General features: G+C 37.0%; 1 protein-coding gene across 6 annotated transcripts in view; it reads left to right on the top strand.

The window, feature by feature from the left end:
- DROSHA (drosha ribonuclease III) overlaps window positions 1-5,415 on the top strand; it is a 119,106-nt gene extending 113,691 nt beyond the window's left edge. For 4 of the 6 annotated variants that reach the window (XM_072605485.1, XM_072605487.1, XM_072605484.1 and 1 more), the window contains 2 exons: window positions 2,469-2,587; window positions 2,915-5,415. In XM_072605485.1, coding sequence (XP_072461586.1) covers window positions 2,469-2,587; window positions 2,915-2,962 — 167 coding nt within the window. In that variant the 3' untranslated portion in view covers window positions 2,963-5,415. Of the gene's footprint in view, window positions 1-2,468; window positions 2,600-2,914 lie in introns of those variants that run through there. The other 2 variants (XR_011966293.1, XM_072605488.1) reach the window with 2 other exon arrangements.
- Window positions 5,416-14,204: the final 8,789 nt, after the last annotated feature.

Here is a 14,204-nt window from a genome sequence, read left to right as displayed (position 1 = left end):
TGAAATATGTAGCATAAATATGGGTTTAAAGTAATCAGTATAAATATTAGCATATGCTCCTTTTAAAGTATATTCTGGATTTTTTTCTTAACATGATCTTGTAAAAATTTGTTTTATCCTGCAAAACATGGTAATCAGCCAACTCTGGTATATATTCTCTGATTCTTGCTTATAAGCCTTAAGAATCCTGATGTAGCATAGCCATTAGCTGAATCAGCTTTGCCCTGAGATAGAACAAAAGGAAGATGAAATTGATTTAATTGCTCTTCCAAGAAGTATTTCTGAGACTACAAAATGGCATATTTTCCCTGTACCACAGTAAACATAAGAGTTGATCCATTGGTATGTAAGTATCTCCTACTATAATTAAATATTTGTTGTTGTCTAACTCTTTATGACCTTGTGGACCATAACACCCCAGTGCCGTCCATAGGATTTTCTTGGCAAAGATAATGTGGTGGTTTGCCATTTCCTTCTCCAGTGGATGAAGGCAAGCAGGTTAAGTGACTTGCCCAGAGTCATGCAGCTAAAAAGTTCTGATTTGAACTCAGGTCTTCCTGACTCCAGAACTAATACTCCATCCATTGAGCTACCTGTCTTCCTTGAATGAAACATATAAATTTCAGATTTTGAAATTGAATTGACATATTACAGGTCCAATTAATTTAAGCTTGAAATAGTTCAGCTTAAGTAAAGTATCTCATATATTAGATCTGCTTTCAGAGTTTGAAATTGCAACCCAAATTCATTAGTTGTAAATACTCAGAGTAAATGAAGCAGGAAGTAAAGTTTTAGAAACTGTAAGTGCCTAACACAGGATCCTCAAGCATGGGAATATTTCCTGTGATCTGAGAAAGACAAGCATGGCTCATAGACAATTGGATCATTTTAATAGAACATCTTTTACAGTTCATGGGGAGAAAATGGAAAGATAATGAACTATACAGTTTAGATGGATTTAGAACAAGTTGAAGAAGCAAACTCACAAAGGAGTTGTTAATAGTTCAGTATCTGTTCCAGGAGATCGCCAGTGGAGCACTTACCACAGGGATCTATACTTGACCCTTTACTGTTTAACATTTTTAATCAGTGACTTGGATGAAGACATAGAACGTAGGATTGTCGTGTTCAGGTAACAAAAGCTGGAGGAAATATTCATTACACTGAATAACTCAGAATCCAAAAATATCTGAACTGGATCTAGTAATATGAAATTCAGCAGGGATAAATGTAAATTTTATATTTGGACACAGAAAATCAGCCTCACAACTCTAATGTCGGGGAGGCATAGTTAAGTTTTTGTATAAAATAGATCTGGCAATTTTAGTAACCCATAAATTCAGTATATTTCAGCAGTATGATAGGACAACCAAAAAGGGCAGTGAATACTTGGTGTAAATGAAGAGAGGCATAGCTTTATGCTGCACTGCATTCTCATCAAATTTCATATAAAATAGTGTGTTCAGTTCTTGGCGCCAGAGTTTAAGGAGCTAGATAAGCTGGAGGGTGTGTGTGGGAGGGGACCCGGAAACATCAATGGGCTTGAGTCTGTATCATATGAAGGTAAATTGAAGAACTAAGAAAGTAGCCTGGAAAAGAGAAGACTCAGGAGGACAGCTGGCCCTCAGGGAGATAGCTGTCTTCAAATATTTAAAAGGTTATCATTTAGAGTAAGAATTAGATTTGTTGTATTTGACCCCAGAAGCAGAACCAGGAACAATGGGTAGAGATTGCAAAAACACCACCTTAGCAATGTCCAGGAAAACTTCCTAACAGTTAAAACTGTCCCAAAATGGTAAGGGTTGTGGTTGGTTCCCCCTTCTTAGAGATATTCTGAAGTGGAGCTGTACTACAGTATTCAGGGAAGTGCATTCTATTCCTATTTCTTTTTTTCCAAAAGTAAGAAGTGAACTTTTTTTTACTTCTATCTTGATATATTCTTTCATTTTCTTGTTACTTGGCTAGTTAGAATGAGTTTTTGTGGTCCGACTGCCTAGCCAAATAGCTTTTCTGCTGCTTTCAAAAACTCCAGTTCTCCACAAATAACAGCATGATAGTGTGAGCCATTTATTTTTTCAGGAATTATAGTATAGACTGTCTTTCACAATACCCTATGTACCACTTCAGTGTGTCCTTTAGTTTTCCCTGTAAAGCACTTGTTGCTAGAAGAGTGATTTTAAAGCATGTGAAAGGGATAATTCCCAAATTGTGCCTGTGTATTTTAACATTTTTATTTGCTTTGATGATTCTCATACTCAGTTAATAGCAGATGTTAAAATCATCTTGAAATCATGGTCAGATAATCCAGGACTTCGCAATTTGTTTGAGTGCTGAATGAATGAGAGAAAATAACAAACTAGCTTTTTTTCTCCTTTCCTTACAAAAGTGGGGAGGGGGGAGTAAATTGAAGTATTCTCTGCACTAGTGGTTGCTCTTTTTTAAATGTAAAATATTTCTCCTTGTGTCAGATAACTTTCCCCAGATGGCCCATCAGAAGCGGTTCATTGAACGGAAATACAGACAGGAGTTGAAAGAAATGAGATGGGAAAGAGAGCATCAGGAGAAAGAGCCAGATGAGACTGACGAAGTAAGGAAATAAGGAGGGCATGGAAGCAGTAGCGTATTTAGTTGCTTTATAACTCTGACTATGACCCATGGAGACATAACCTGGTTTCATGCAGACAATGAATGGAGTGTACCCATCGAAATAAAATACAGAGTCAAGTTGTTGTCAAAGGGCCTTTTCATCTGTTTTATCTGTCTTTTAATTAAGAAATATTATATTTCTCTTCATTTTGAAGAATGCTTTTATAAATTTATATATACAATATTCTTACTTGTTCGTTCTCTTAAGTACATAATTTAGTAACTATGTGCTTCCAGGAATATAACCAACCCTTTCTCTCTGTCTCAGGTGGTGACACCGTACATACAAGTGAAACGTGAAGAATTGAGTCCGTGAGCCAAATGTTTTGTCTACAGTATTCAGACAGCTATACTTTTGACAGCATCTGATGGACATGGAAGCCAGTTCTCAGTAGTTTATCTTCTGTAGAAAGGAGATTCTCATATTAGGCTTAAAAGGGAGGGGAAAAAGACATCTGTATTTTCCAGTGTCATTGGAATGAGCATTTGAATCACAGATCATACATTATTTGAAAGTTTGGTAGGGAAAAAAGGTAGTAAAAACTAATAGTTTAAAAGTGATTTTGAAGATAATATTGTTTTTAAGTTAACTTTATTGGTATCTAATAAAGGGCGAAATATTTTAAGACTCCCCTAAAAAAGATATTATTCCTGGTCCCTGTTTCCCAAGTAAAGATCCTCATTTTTCTTGATTTGTCATTTTCAAAAGTGCAAAATTATAACCCTTTAGAAAATACAGCAAACTATTTTTAAAACTTGGCCCTTAATTCTGCATATTTGTCTTTATACTTTTCATACTACAAAATCTTTGGAGAAAATATACAGCAAAGTGCCTTCTATATTGTGGGAAAGGGTGGAAGAGACTTATTTTTTTTAAAAGCAGTATTGAATAGAGTTCACTATTTCATGTTTGAGCTGGAAAGGACCTTAGAGATCATATAGTCTAATCTCCTTATTGTAAAGATGATGAAACAGACCCAGAGAAATGAATGGTGTGTGATCACCCTCCAAGACCAAGATAAGACAATTGATCTGTATTTAGTTCTTTGTATCACACCAAAAATTGAATACAAGTATAGAAATTGGAATTATTCTATCCCTAACCTTTATGATGTTGGTATCAGAGAATCACAATCTAATACAACCAGACTCTTAAAATATGCTTTTTTCCATCTTAAATTGTGTGTATGTCTGGGTTATTGTCTACTTAAGTTCTAATGTAGCGCCTCCTCGTTGACTGGAGGTAGTCCTGAATTTTTAATGGTTATACCATCAGAGCACAGCCTCTGACAGGTTCTACCAAGTTGTAAAGGCTTCAGGTATGAGCCCAACAACAGACTCTTGCTCTGTTGCCTGAGGTCCAGTCTAGTCAAGTTCAAGGAGGCTCATCACTAGAAGGTTGACCACCAGGTAATGAATATTTCTTTTTTTGCCTTGTAGCAGCTTATGGGACCATCCATTATGTTATGGGAGAGTTTTGAAATTTGTCACTGATAAAATCACTCAAATTCTGTATTATATTAGCACGTATTTGTAAGGGCTGCAGTGAATTTCAGGAATATCTTGCCAAACACATAGGGAACAGTATATGTGGGACTGGAGAGGCTTTCACTGAGTCCCTATGTATCATTGTGTCTTGAAAATAAAACCAACCTGCTCTGTGTCAAGGAATAACTCTTAGTTCCGTGTAGAACCATGTTTTCTCTAGTCCTTGTACTATTTGTGACCTTCAGCTTCTGCTCTATATTATATGCTGCTGAAATATGGAGAAGTATAAAAGTTGCATATCAGAATTTTAATGTGAAAAAAATTTTAACATGAAATGTTTTTGATAAATGTCTGATACAAGAAATGAAAGGAATTAGTGCACATATGTAAAGCTTGAAAGCCATTCCCCAATAGCTTTGTGCTCAAAAGATAAGAACACTTTCCAAAATAATAAATATTTTCCACCAACCACTTGAAAGAATGCTTCAAATTACTTATAATGAAAAATTATAGATTAAAATATTTCTTAAACTTCATACCTCACCACTTGATGAAAATAGTAATTCTAAAAGGATTGTGTGGAAAAAAGCCTCCAAAAGTAATGGTAGTGTGGCTGTGAATTGGTACAACCAACCATTCTGGAAAACAATTTGGAACCATGATACTCTATATTACAGAGTCACTATACTCTACATAATTTTTGACCCAATAGTCACTACTTTGCATATACCCCAAGTTGGTCAAAGACAAAAAGGAATGATCCTAGATGGACAAATAATAGTATAGCTGCAGTTTTGTGGTAGCAAAAATATTCAAATCAGTCTGGATGCCCATAAATTGGGGAATGGCTGAACAAATTTTGTTGTATTGATGTGATGAAATATTAGAGTGCCATAAGAAACTGCAAGTATGAAAAATTCAGACAGACTTGGAATGACTTTCTCGATTTGATGCAGAAAGGAGTTAGCAGAAGGAAAAGATTTAATGCTTAATTACTATAGTAATATGAAGGAAATATAAAGGAAAATGACCCCAGAAGACTGGAAGTCTGATCAGTGCAATGCAGAGTACTGCCTGTGAAACACACCTCCCTCCAGGGATGTTTTGGACTATGTACAAAATGCGACTTGTATTTTTGTCAGATACAGCTGATGTGTCATTTTGTTTTGCTTAAATATGCTTATTTGTTTACAAGGGAGGGGTAAATTGGGGTGAAAGAAGGAATTATTGAGATGTGACAGCAATGTAAAAAAATCAATAAAGCATCTATTTAAAAGCAAAGCCATGCGAATAGCATTCTTATATTATATAGCCAGTTGAAATTGGAAATGACATCCAAGGTCATCTACATCATTGTGATTTAAAATCCTCTCTACATCTCTGACAAGTAGTTATCCAGCCTATATTTGAGAGATCTGGTAAGGTCTCACTCCGTCTCAAGGTAGCCCATTTCAGTAGTACTAATTGTTAGGAAGTTTCCCCTTACATCATGCCTAAATCTGTCTCGTAGTAGCTTCTTTTGATTGTTCCTAGTTCTGCCCCAAAACAAGTCTGAAGTTTTTCCTAATAATAGTAACTGGCATCTATATAATACTTTAATATAGAATTTTACCTGATCTTCACAACCATCCTGTGAGGTGGGTGTTATTATTATCACCATTTTTCATGAGGAAACTGAGACTGAGAGATCTGTCTGAGACAGAATTTGAACTCCTAATTTCAAGTCCAACACACTATCTCCTGCACTATGAAGTACCTGCAAATCAAATGAACTGTTGAATAAGTGACTGTTTATTAAAAGCTTATTATGTGTAAAGAACTGGGTGTACTGAAAACAGAGATAACACTGACATTTTTGATGGGTAAATATATATAATTAATATATAATAAAATAAAATAAATAATATATGATAAATATATATTATATATATATATATAAATATATATAAAAGATTTCAACTGCATGTGAGGTGGGAAAATCTCATATACTACCATCAAAACAGATGGTCTTGCATCATGTCCTGACCTAAGTCTTCTCCAACCTAAACATCTCCAGGTCCTCTACTATGTGAGGAAAGGCACAAACTAAATCCTATTTAAATAAGCTTTTTACCAACTGGGGAGGTCAGGACTAAACATAATATTCTGCATGTTTGTCCAGCCATGACAGAATAACAGTAACTGACTTCATTCTGAACATTTTCCCTCTTTTAATGCAATCTAAAATCACATTAGCTTTTTTTTTAACTGCCATAACTATTTTTTAGACAGATTGGAAAAGCTGTTTGAATGTCAGAGTTTTTTGCAAAATAGAAAAAACATGCAGAAATTTTACCCTGGTTGTCCTATGTTGGAGTCCCATTTCTTAAAGGAAGACCAAGCCAAGAGTGGGTACGAATGACCTGGTTCAATTCACCTTCACTACAAGAAAGTGATTCCAAAGTTTCATTGACATCACCTTCACCTATAAAAGAACCTTGATTTCTCAACAGATATTTATGAGTTCAGTCAATTGAAACAACTGAATAATTTTGATCTAGTTTTGTTGTGGCTACAGATACAGTTTGTATAAGTCAGTTGACTTCTTAAGAATTATTTCTCGCAGCTTCCTGTAGCAGAGTTTGCTTGACATTTCCATTGTGAATTGATATGGGTTTCCTTCCTCTTAGGCCATGGGGACAGAATGTTAAGTATTCTGTTAGTCACGGTTGATATATAAAGTAGTTTTTGAACCTGTTTTGTGTTTCTTGTCCTAATAATACAAGCAATTAATTATGAAGGGAAACATTATTGGAGAGGATCATGGTATCAGAAAACAAAATGCTTTGTTTTAACAAGGAAAGTAAGTTTTATAGATGCTCTCACTTTCAGAGTTAAGACTCTTATTATTTTGCTATTTTTAAATCATTGTTCAGAAGTGATTCAATATTTAGATTAGGTAATGTGCATTGGTGATTTTCTAAGTCAATATGAAACCATTTCTATTTGAGTTTGACACCATACTGTCAGAGAGCAGAAGTGGATACTGTGCTACTTACAGGATTGAACTAGAGCAAAGTTGCTAATTAGTTAACATGCTGTTCAGAAATGGCCTCGCTTGTAGGGAACATTTTTATTTGTAACAAAAAAAAACTGAAAGCGTGTGTGTGTATGTCTGTGTCTGTGTCTGTGTATGTATGTGTGTGTGTAACGTGACGGAAGACAAAATGCAGCTTTTAGGAAACAGTGGTCTGTTTTGTTTATCTGACCTTTTAAAACAAGATTACCACTGGATCTAGCTCCTCAGTCCACCTGCATAATGACTATTCAAAGTAAGGCAGGCCTTGTTCCTCTCAGAACAATGAACATTTCTAATGTGTCAATTCTGAGGTGAAATTTGAAAGCATTGATTGGCTATTGTATTTTTGAAGTGACCAGGAGAGACTTTATCTTACTGTTGATGCTACTACTTCCCCACCCCCCACCGCCCATACCCTTTTCCCCTTCTTCCTTCTCCTAAAACAGCCAGTAGTCAGTAAAGGTTTTAAGGTTTGTCAAGCTCTGGGCCATTTTCTGAAGGGTCTAACTCCACTGCTTTGTGTGTTTTATAACTCACAACTAGTCATTTTCCTTTACAGTTCCATAAAGTAGCATCATGTCTCACAGTGTGTTCTAGAGAGCACATTACACATAGAGGAGAGATTTTGTAGCTAATAATCCTGTCCACAGCCTAGGGATAGCCTGACAAGTTTAAAATATAAATAGGAGGTGTGTACACTATAAATTTCTCAATGGCTTGGCATAAAGACCATTAATGAAGACTTGGGCAAGATAGACTGTAGTAGTTGCTTTAAGAGGGCACTGCAATGCAAAAACTGCCTGTATTACTGAATAGTGCTAATCATACCCTCACTGAAGTAGTTTTGCCTTGAAGCAGTATATCAAAACACTAAATCAGTCCTTCAGCCAGTGTATATTGAGGGTCATCTAAGTACTGTGGTAGACATCCTCATCAGTCACACCATAAAACCTTCATGAGTGTGGAGGGAAAATGAGCTTCCCCTGCCTCTTCTCCCACACACCTGAATTAAGCTAGCCTAAAGTAGGAACATGATTTCTTATTTAGTTTTTGTTTAATTGGAAATGGGCCTACAGGTAAAAAAATAAGCAAGCTAGCAAAAACTCCCTGGCAATTTTAGGGTGAGTGCAATTTTTGTCTCTTTTTGTGTTATTCTTACATATGGTGTCATTTTCTGCCTCCTCTTGCTTCAAAGTGTAGATATTCTCCCTCTCTTTGCCTTATGCAAAGCATTTGCATTTCCCTTCTTAGAGGATTATGGTGGATTACGTGGATAAAGTAGAAAGTACTCTTCTAACATGGGCCATCAGAAAACTGGAATGTTCAAAGCATCTCATGGATTCACATCCTTTCAGAATGATAGCAACATCATTAGTATGTGACAGGTTCCTCCATACATATATATTCTCATGTGTGCATGCATATATGTGTGTATATATGTGTATATATGTATATACACATTTTCTCATATACATATATGTGTATATGCATATATATATATGCATATATGTGTGTATATTACCAAATTATCAGTGGAGAAGGAAATACTTAAGAGAACATGCATGACCAGGGAGTACAGATGATTGGAGCAATTCACCTTCTATGTCATGAAACTGTTGGTGCCGCAAGTGCTGTTGTCTCTGCAAAGCCATGGTCTTCTGTTAATATGCTGCTCGCTGCTAGGTATTTCTACTGTTGTTTCTTGGTTTACACCTGCAGTGTGACTTCTTATTCCCCAGAAGTATGTATCTGCCATCTCTTTAGCTTAGAGCTGTGTATTGTAGATGTAGCTGGCAAAGTCCATGAACATTTTTAAGACCATTTTAATACAGGGTTTCCTTTGATTCCATTCTAGTCCTTTAGTCACCTCTGGGGGTAAGGAACCTGTGACCTCGAGTATTTGTTCTGTGAAGTTCGGATTCAGTCACAGGGCCACACTTGAGGATCTAGAGGGCTACATGTGGCTTCGAGGCTACAGGTCCCCGTCCCCCACCCCCACCCCCAGTCTACTCATATAAGTTATGGTCAGTCCTTTAAAGTCATTATCATTTAGTATAGGCTGATCATTACAAGTGCCTCCCCTTTTCAAAATTTAAAAAGGAATCTAAGGAAAGAGATTTTTCCTTGACCCTATCATGCCCCTTGTGTTTCATGCAAATTACAAAGTGTGTGTTCAAAGAAGGTAAAAAAAAGGCTGATGAAACTCTTTGTCCTAATTCTACCCAGCATCAAAGTTAATGCCTTTCTACCATTAATAAGCAATAGGCTGTATTTTAGGTGGAGTGATTAAGGTATAGCAATTCAACAGGCATTGATTAAACACCTACTGTTATTGTGTGAGGCGCTGTATTAGACACTGGACATGTGAAAAAATAAGATCCTGTTCCCAACTTTTAGTCTAAGAGAGAAGGTAAAGCATGTATGGATGTAGTACCCTTCTTGCTCTTCAGCCTCTCCAGTTGGGGACATTTGGGCTCCAGTAGTAAGAGAGTGATTCAAAGTGGATATAGCAGTGATGGGCAGCAAGAGAAGTGCTGGATAAGCTCAGAGAGGTTAGGGACAGAGGATGCAAGATGTCAGATGGCACCACTTTGCCTGTCCTGCCCTTGTATATATTCCTCTTCCCATGAAGGTAAGCTGGCTATGGCAGTAAAGGGTTGGAGGTCTCCAAAGGGCAGGTTGGGTCACAAAGAACTAGCTAGAGGAGCTTCTGGCTTCTCCCAAACCCACTGAATCTCAGGTTTATGACGTGCTATTGAGGGAGAATGAGGCCTCAAGTCAAGAGTCTGAACATCAGTTATGAGCTGTTTTGCCCAGTGGTAAGAGCAGCTGGGACCCCTAAATGAACTGATCTGTGCATTGTACATTTCAAAGAATTCTCAGGTGTGAAGCTGCCTTCGAACTATTTGGGAATTGCCTAGTTCTGGGAGTTGTTAGTGGTGCAGCGGCTGCATGAGAGATTCTCTTTTTTAATGTATTGCTTCTTACAGCTAACTTAACATCCACTTAAGATGTTCTTTCTGTTTTCTTCTGGAGCAATTGCATTATATCAAGATCATATGACTAGGACAAAATGAAATATTATAAGCTGGGGAACTTAAGATAGTTTTAGCAGTAGGATAATGACTTGAGAACTGATTTCACCACTTAGACAGCATCATTGTGGCTACTTCAGGAAAGACAGACCTAGGGAATAGATCATCTTTGACTCTGAAAATTATAGTCTAGGACGTCTTTAATATTTCTGCCCATTGTAGTGTATGTAGCACCCTGAGTACCAAAGTGCCTAATCCTTCTTCTTGAATTGGATCAGGAAAGTACCTATTAGTGCCACTTTGTAGTTAAATAGCAATAAGCGTGATGCCCAGAAGAATGGATAAAAGCAAAGAAGAGATCTAGGCAAGTATTTTTTAAAATCACCTAAATAAGAGAACAAGAAAGAAAGCAAAGAGAAACCCCTACCTGAGCAAAGCTGGAATCATTGCTTTAGCGCTGGAAGGGATCTTAAATATCATTTAGTGTAATGCCCTCATTTTGCAAGTGAAGCAAGTAAGGTCCAGGGAAATTGTGCTTTGCCCAAGGTCACAAGTACCAGGTAGTGGAATTGGGATTTTAGCTTAGGACCTCTGACTCCAAATTCAGGTATAATAGAAGAAATTAATTGCCTTCTCTGTACAAAATACTATGCTAGAAGCTGGGGAGAATATCTACAAATATTGGAAAGAGGAAATATTTATGGCTTGTTGACCTCAAGGAGTTCGTTAGTCTAGTAGGAAGATGATACCAATACAGTTCACTGTAATACATAGTGTCATGTGTTTTTAGATTTGGAAGTTATTGCTCTGACAGTTAAAACTATAAAAATGAATCTAATCCATTAACCTTATTTATGAAGTACCTACCATGTGTAGGGCAATGTGATAGGAATACAAAGACAATGAAAAGCTCCTTCCCTTCAACTGAGTTTACTTTCTGCTAGGAGAGTGGTTGTAACAGAAGTAGAAGAGTGTATAACTTGATCATTTGAGGGTGAAGAAAGTATTAATGAGGGCGAGGAGAAAAGACCTCCCATAGGATGTGGCCTATGAAGTGAGCATTGGACAAAACCTAAAGCCAAAGGCAATATAAGATGGGAGATGGAAGATTTAGTTCAGGAAGTGGTGTAATGAGAAATAAGTATAGAGTGACTACAGCTAGGGATGTGGTGAAGACCAAACAAAAGGGAATGGATATGAGATGTATTGTGGAAGGAGAACTGACAAGATGCCACAACTGATTAGATATTGGGAGTGAAGAATTAAGGATGACTGAGCTTTCAAACCTGGGTCACTGGAAGATGATAGTGTTCTTGACTGAAGGGGAGCTAGAGAGAGGAATGAGTTTAGTGAGGGAGAGATAATTAGTTTTGTTGTGATGTTTTGAATTCTAGATGAAAACAAGATACCCAGTTGGCACTACTTATCGGTAGTTTATGCGTGACTAAAATTCAAGGCCGAAATACAATGATATATAGATTTGGGAGTCATCTACATAAAGATGATAATTGAACCCACAGGAATCTAAATTCTCTGTATGAAAACTGAGTAGATTAGAAAAGGTTTGGAATAGCTATTGGGGAAGTACAATAGTCAGGTGAAAAGAAAACAGTAGCAGTGCAGCAGTGAAGGCCAAGTTAAAATAGATCAGGACAGTTGTGTTATTTCTTCCATGGTGTGTTCATCTGGATAAAGAAGACAGATAGTAGTAACACAAGGTTGGAATTGGCAAGGTTTGATAATGATAAGAAGGCAAGCGATTTGAGATTAGAGGATGGTATGTAATTGAATTGGCTAACTATAAGGTCAATTTTGAAGGGAGGAAAATGAGATTAAAGTTGGTATATTGGATTGGGAGAGAGAGCTAAGTGATACAGTAGATAAGAGTGTCAAGCAAGAACTCATTTTCAACTCATTTTCATGAGTTCAAATCTGGCCTCGGACATTTAACGTTTGCCTCAGTTTTATCATCTGTAAAATGAGCTGGAGAAGGAAATAGCAGCATCTTTGCCAAGAAAAACCCAAATGGGGTCATAGATATGACTGAAACAACTGATTAACAACAACATTGGACTGGGAAAGAAAGGTGAGGCAGAATTAGCAGAAGTTGAAGTGAGGGCACAGAATAGATTTTGAAGACACAGAGAAAGATGGAAGGAAAGAAGTCTGTGGTCAGAAAAAAAATTTCAAAGTTCTTGGTCTTGGAGGTAGAGCACTTTCCAGTGATGATGAGACTGAAGGTATGACCATCCCTTTGTGTGGGTGAGGAAAAGTGAAGGTACAAATCATGGGAGTTGAGGTTAATCAGCTAGGGACACAAGGTATTTAAGAGGATATTATTAGCAAGCATTGGGGGAGAGGTTGGGGACAACTGTTAGCCAGGTGCTGAACTCCAGAAAGGAGAAAGAATAACCTGGGAGCTGAGAGATACAGTAGTTTGGATAAGGTAATGTACATGGAAGGAACAAACCTAAAAGAAAGAGAAGTTGTTTAATGATGATGACAGGAGTGTTTGAAAGTAGTAATAAAGAACACAGTATGTTAGGGGGACTTAAGAGAAGGGTTACCTATTACTGGAAAGATACCAGGGATGCAGTGTTCTCTGGTGGGGAGAGGGAACAGTTAAAACATGTTAAGCTTGTTTTCCATGAATGTAATAAGATGGCATATGGGGGAAATAGGGCTAAAGCAAAAAGAAGTTTGTTACTGATAGAATGTAGGGGCAGGGAACTTTAACCTGATTGTTGTGAGTCAAGGGCACACCAGGAAGCAGTAGTTCTATTACCTTTTGTAACTTCTATGTCATTAGAGTGACACAGTTTGTCAATTATGTGTGTTTCCCCCAATTCTTGTAAACAGCTATTGATAAGCATGTCCTCCAGATTTGGTAAGTGACTACTATTAGACATCTGTATCCCAAATCTGGTAGATAAACTGATAATTTGCTAATGACAGGAAATTAAAGCTTTGATTGTTTCTTCTCATCATAAGCTTAGGTGATCAATCACCAATCAGAACTTAAATATAACTTGTAAACATCTTTAGCTAGAATTATAAAAACTTACCTGAAGTCTCAGCTATCAGTCTACTCTTAGGCTGATAATGAGACTGACTCCTACATTACCTGCACTTGGAAATGTGAGCATCCTGTGTTTGCTCAAGAGCAGTGTTGATTGACAGATACCTGCTAGGATGCTACTTCTGATGGAGACAACTGTTCTTCATCTAGGCAGAGAGAGAGCCTTGTCATGGTCACCAGCAGGAGATACATTTACTGGGACCTTTAGGATCAAGTTAGTGGTTTGTTCCTAGAAGTTTTGATTGAATTAATGTTTGGTAGCATGTATTGATCCGTGTAAGTCTTACCATCCATCAGCCTTAATAAGCATATAGGCAAATTGGTTTTATATACATGCATCATACATTATAGCAAGCCCAAAAACCTAGGAGTTCAAAGAAACAAAGAAACATCAGCTAAGATTCAAACCTCTCCTTTGTCTACAGGCAAGATTATTCACTAGAAGTATTTTTTTTAATACATTGCTTTAGCATCCAGATTCAAACCTCTAGGGCAGCTCAAGACTCTTCTCCACTGACAAGGTGGTGTAGTTGCCAATTCCTCCTTGCAGATAATGGCATTTTGTCTCCTTTTGTTATGAGCTTTTTTTTTTAACTTAGTTATCCATAGCTTGTGCATCTCTGTATCAATCAATAAATATTTATTAAATACCTGCTATATGTCAGGTACTGTGCTAAGTTCTGGAGATACAAAAAAGAGGCAAAAGACACAGTCTCTGCACTTAAAGAACTTACAGTCTAAAGGGGGAGACCACATGAAAACAAATATATACAAAATAAGCTATATATAGGGTAAATGGGAAAGCATGGGAATTAAGTGGAATGAGAAAGTATTAGGGAAGTCTTCCTGTAGAAGATGAAATTTTAGTTGAGACTTAAAGGAAGTCAGGGAGGTCAAC

Source organism: Notamacropus eugenii, chromosome 4 (assembly GCF_028372415.1).
Source record: "Notamacropus eugenii isolate mMacEug1 chromosome 4, mMacEug1.pri_v2, whole genome shotgun sequence".
Lineage (NCBI taxonomy): Eukaryota > Metazoa > Chordata > Mammalia > Diprotodontia > Macropodidae > Notamacropus > Notamacropus eugenii.
Note: the sequence above shows the minus strand (reverse complement) of the source record. Positions and strands in the feature narration are given on the sequence as shown.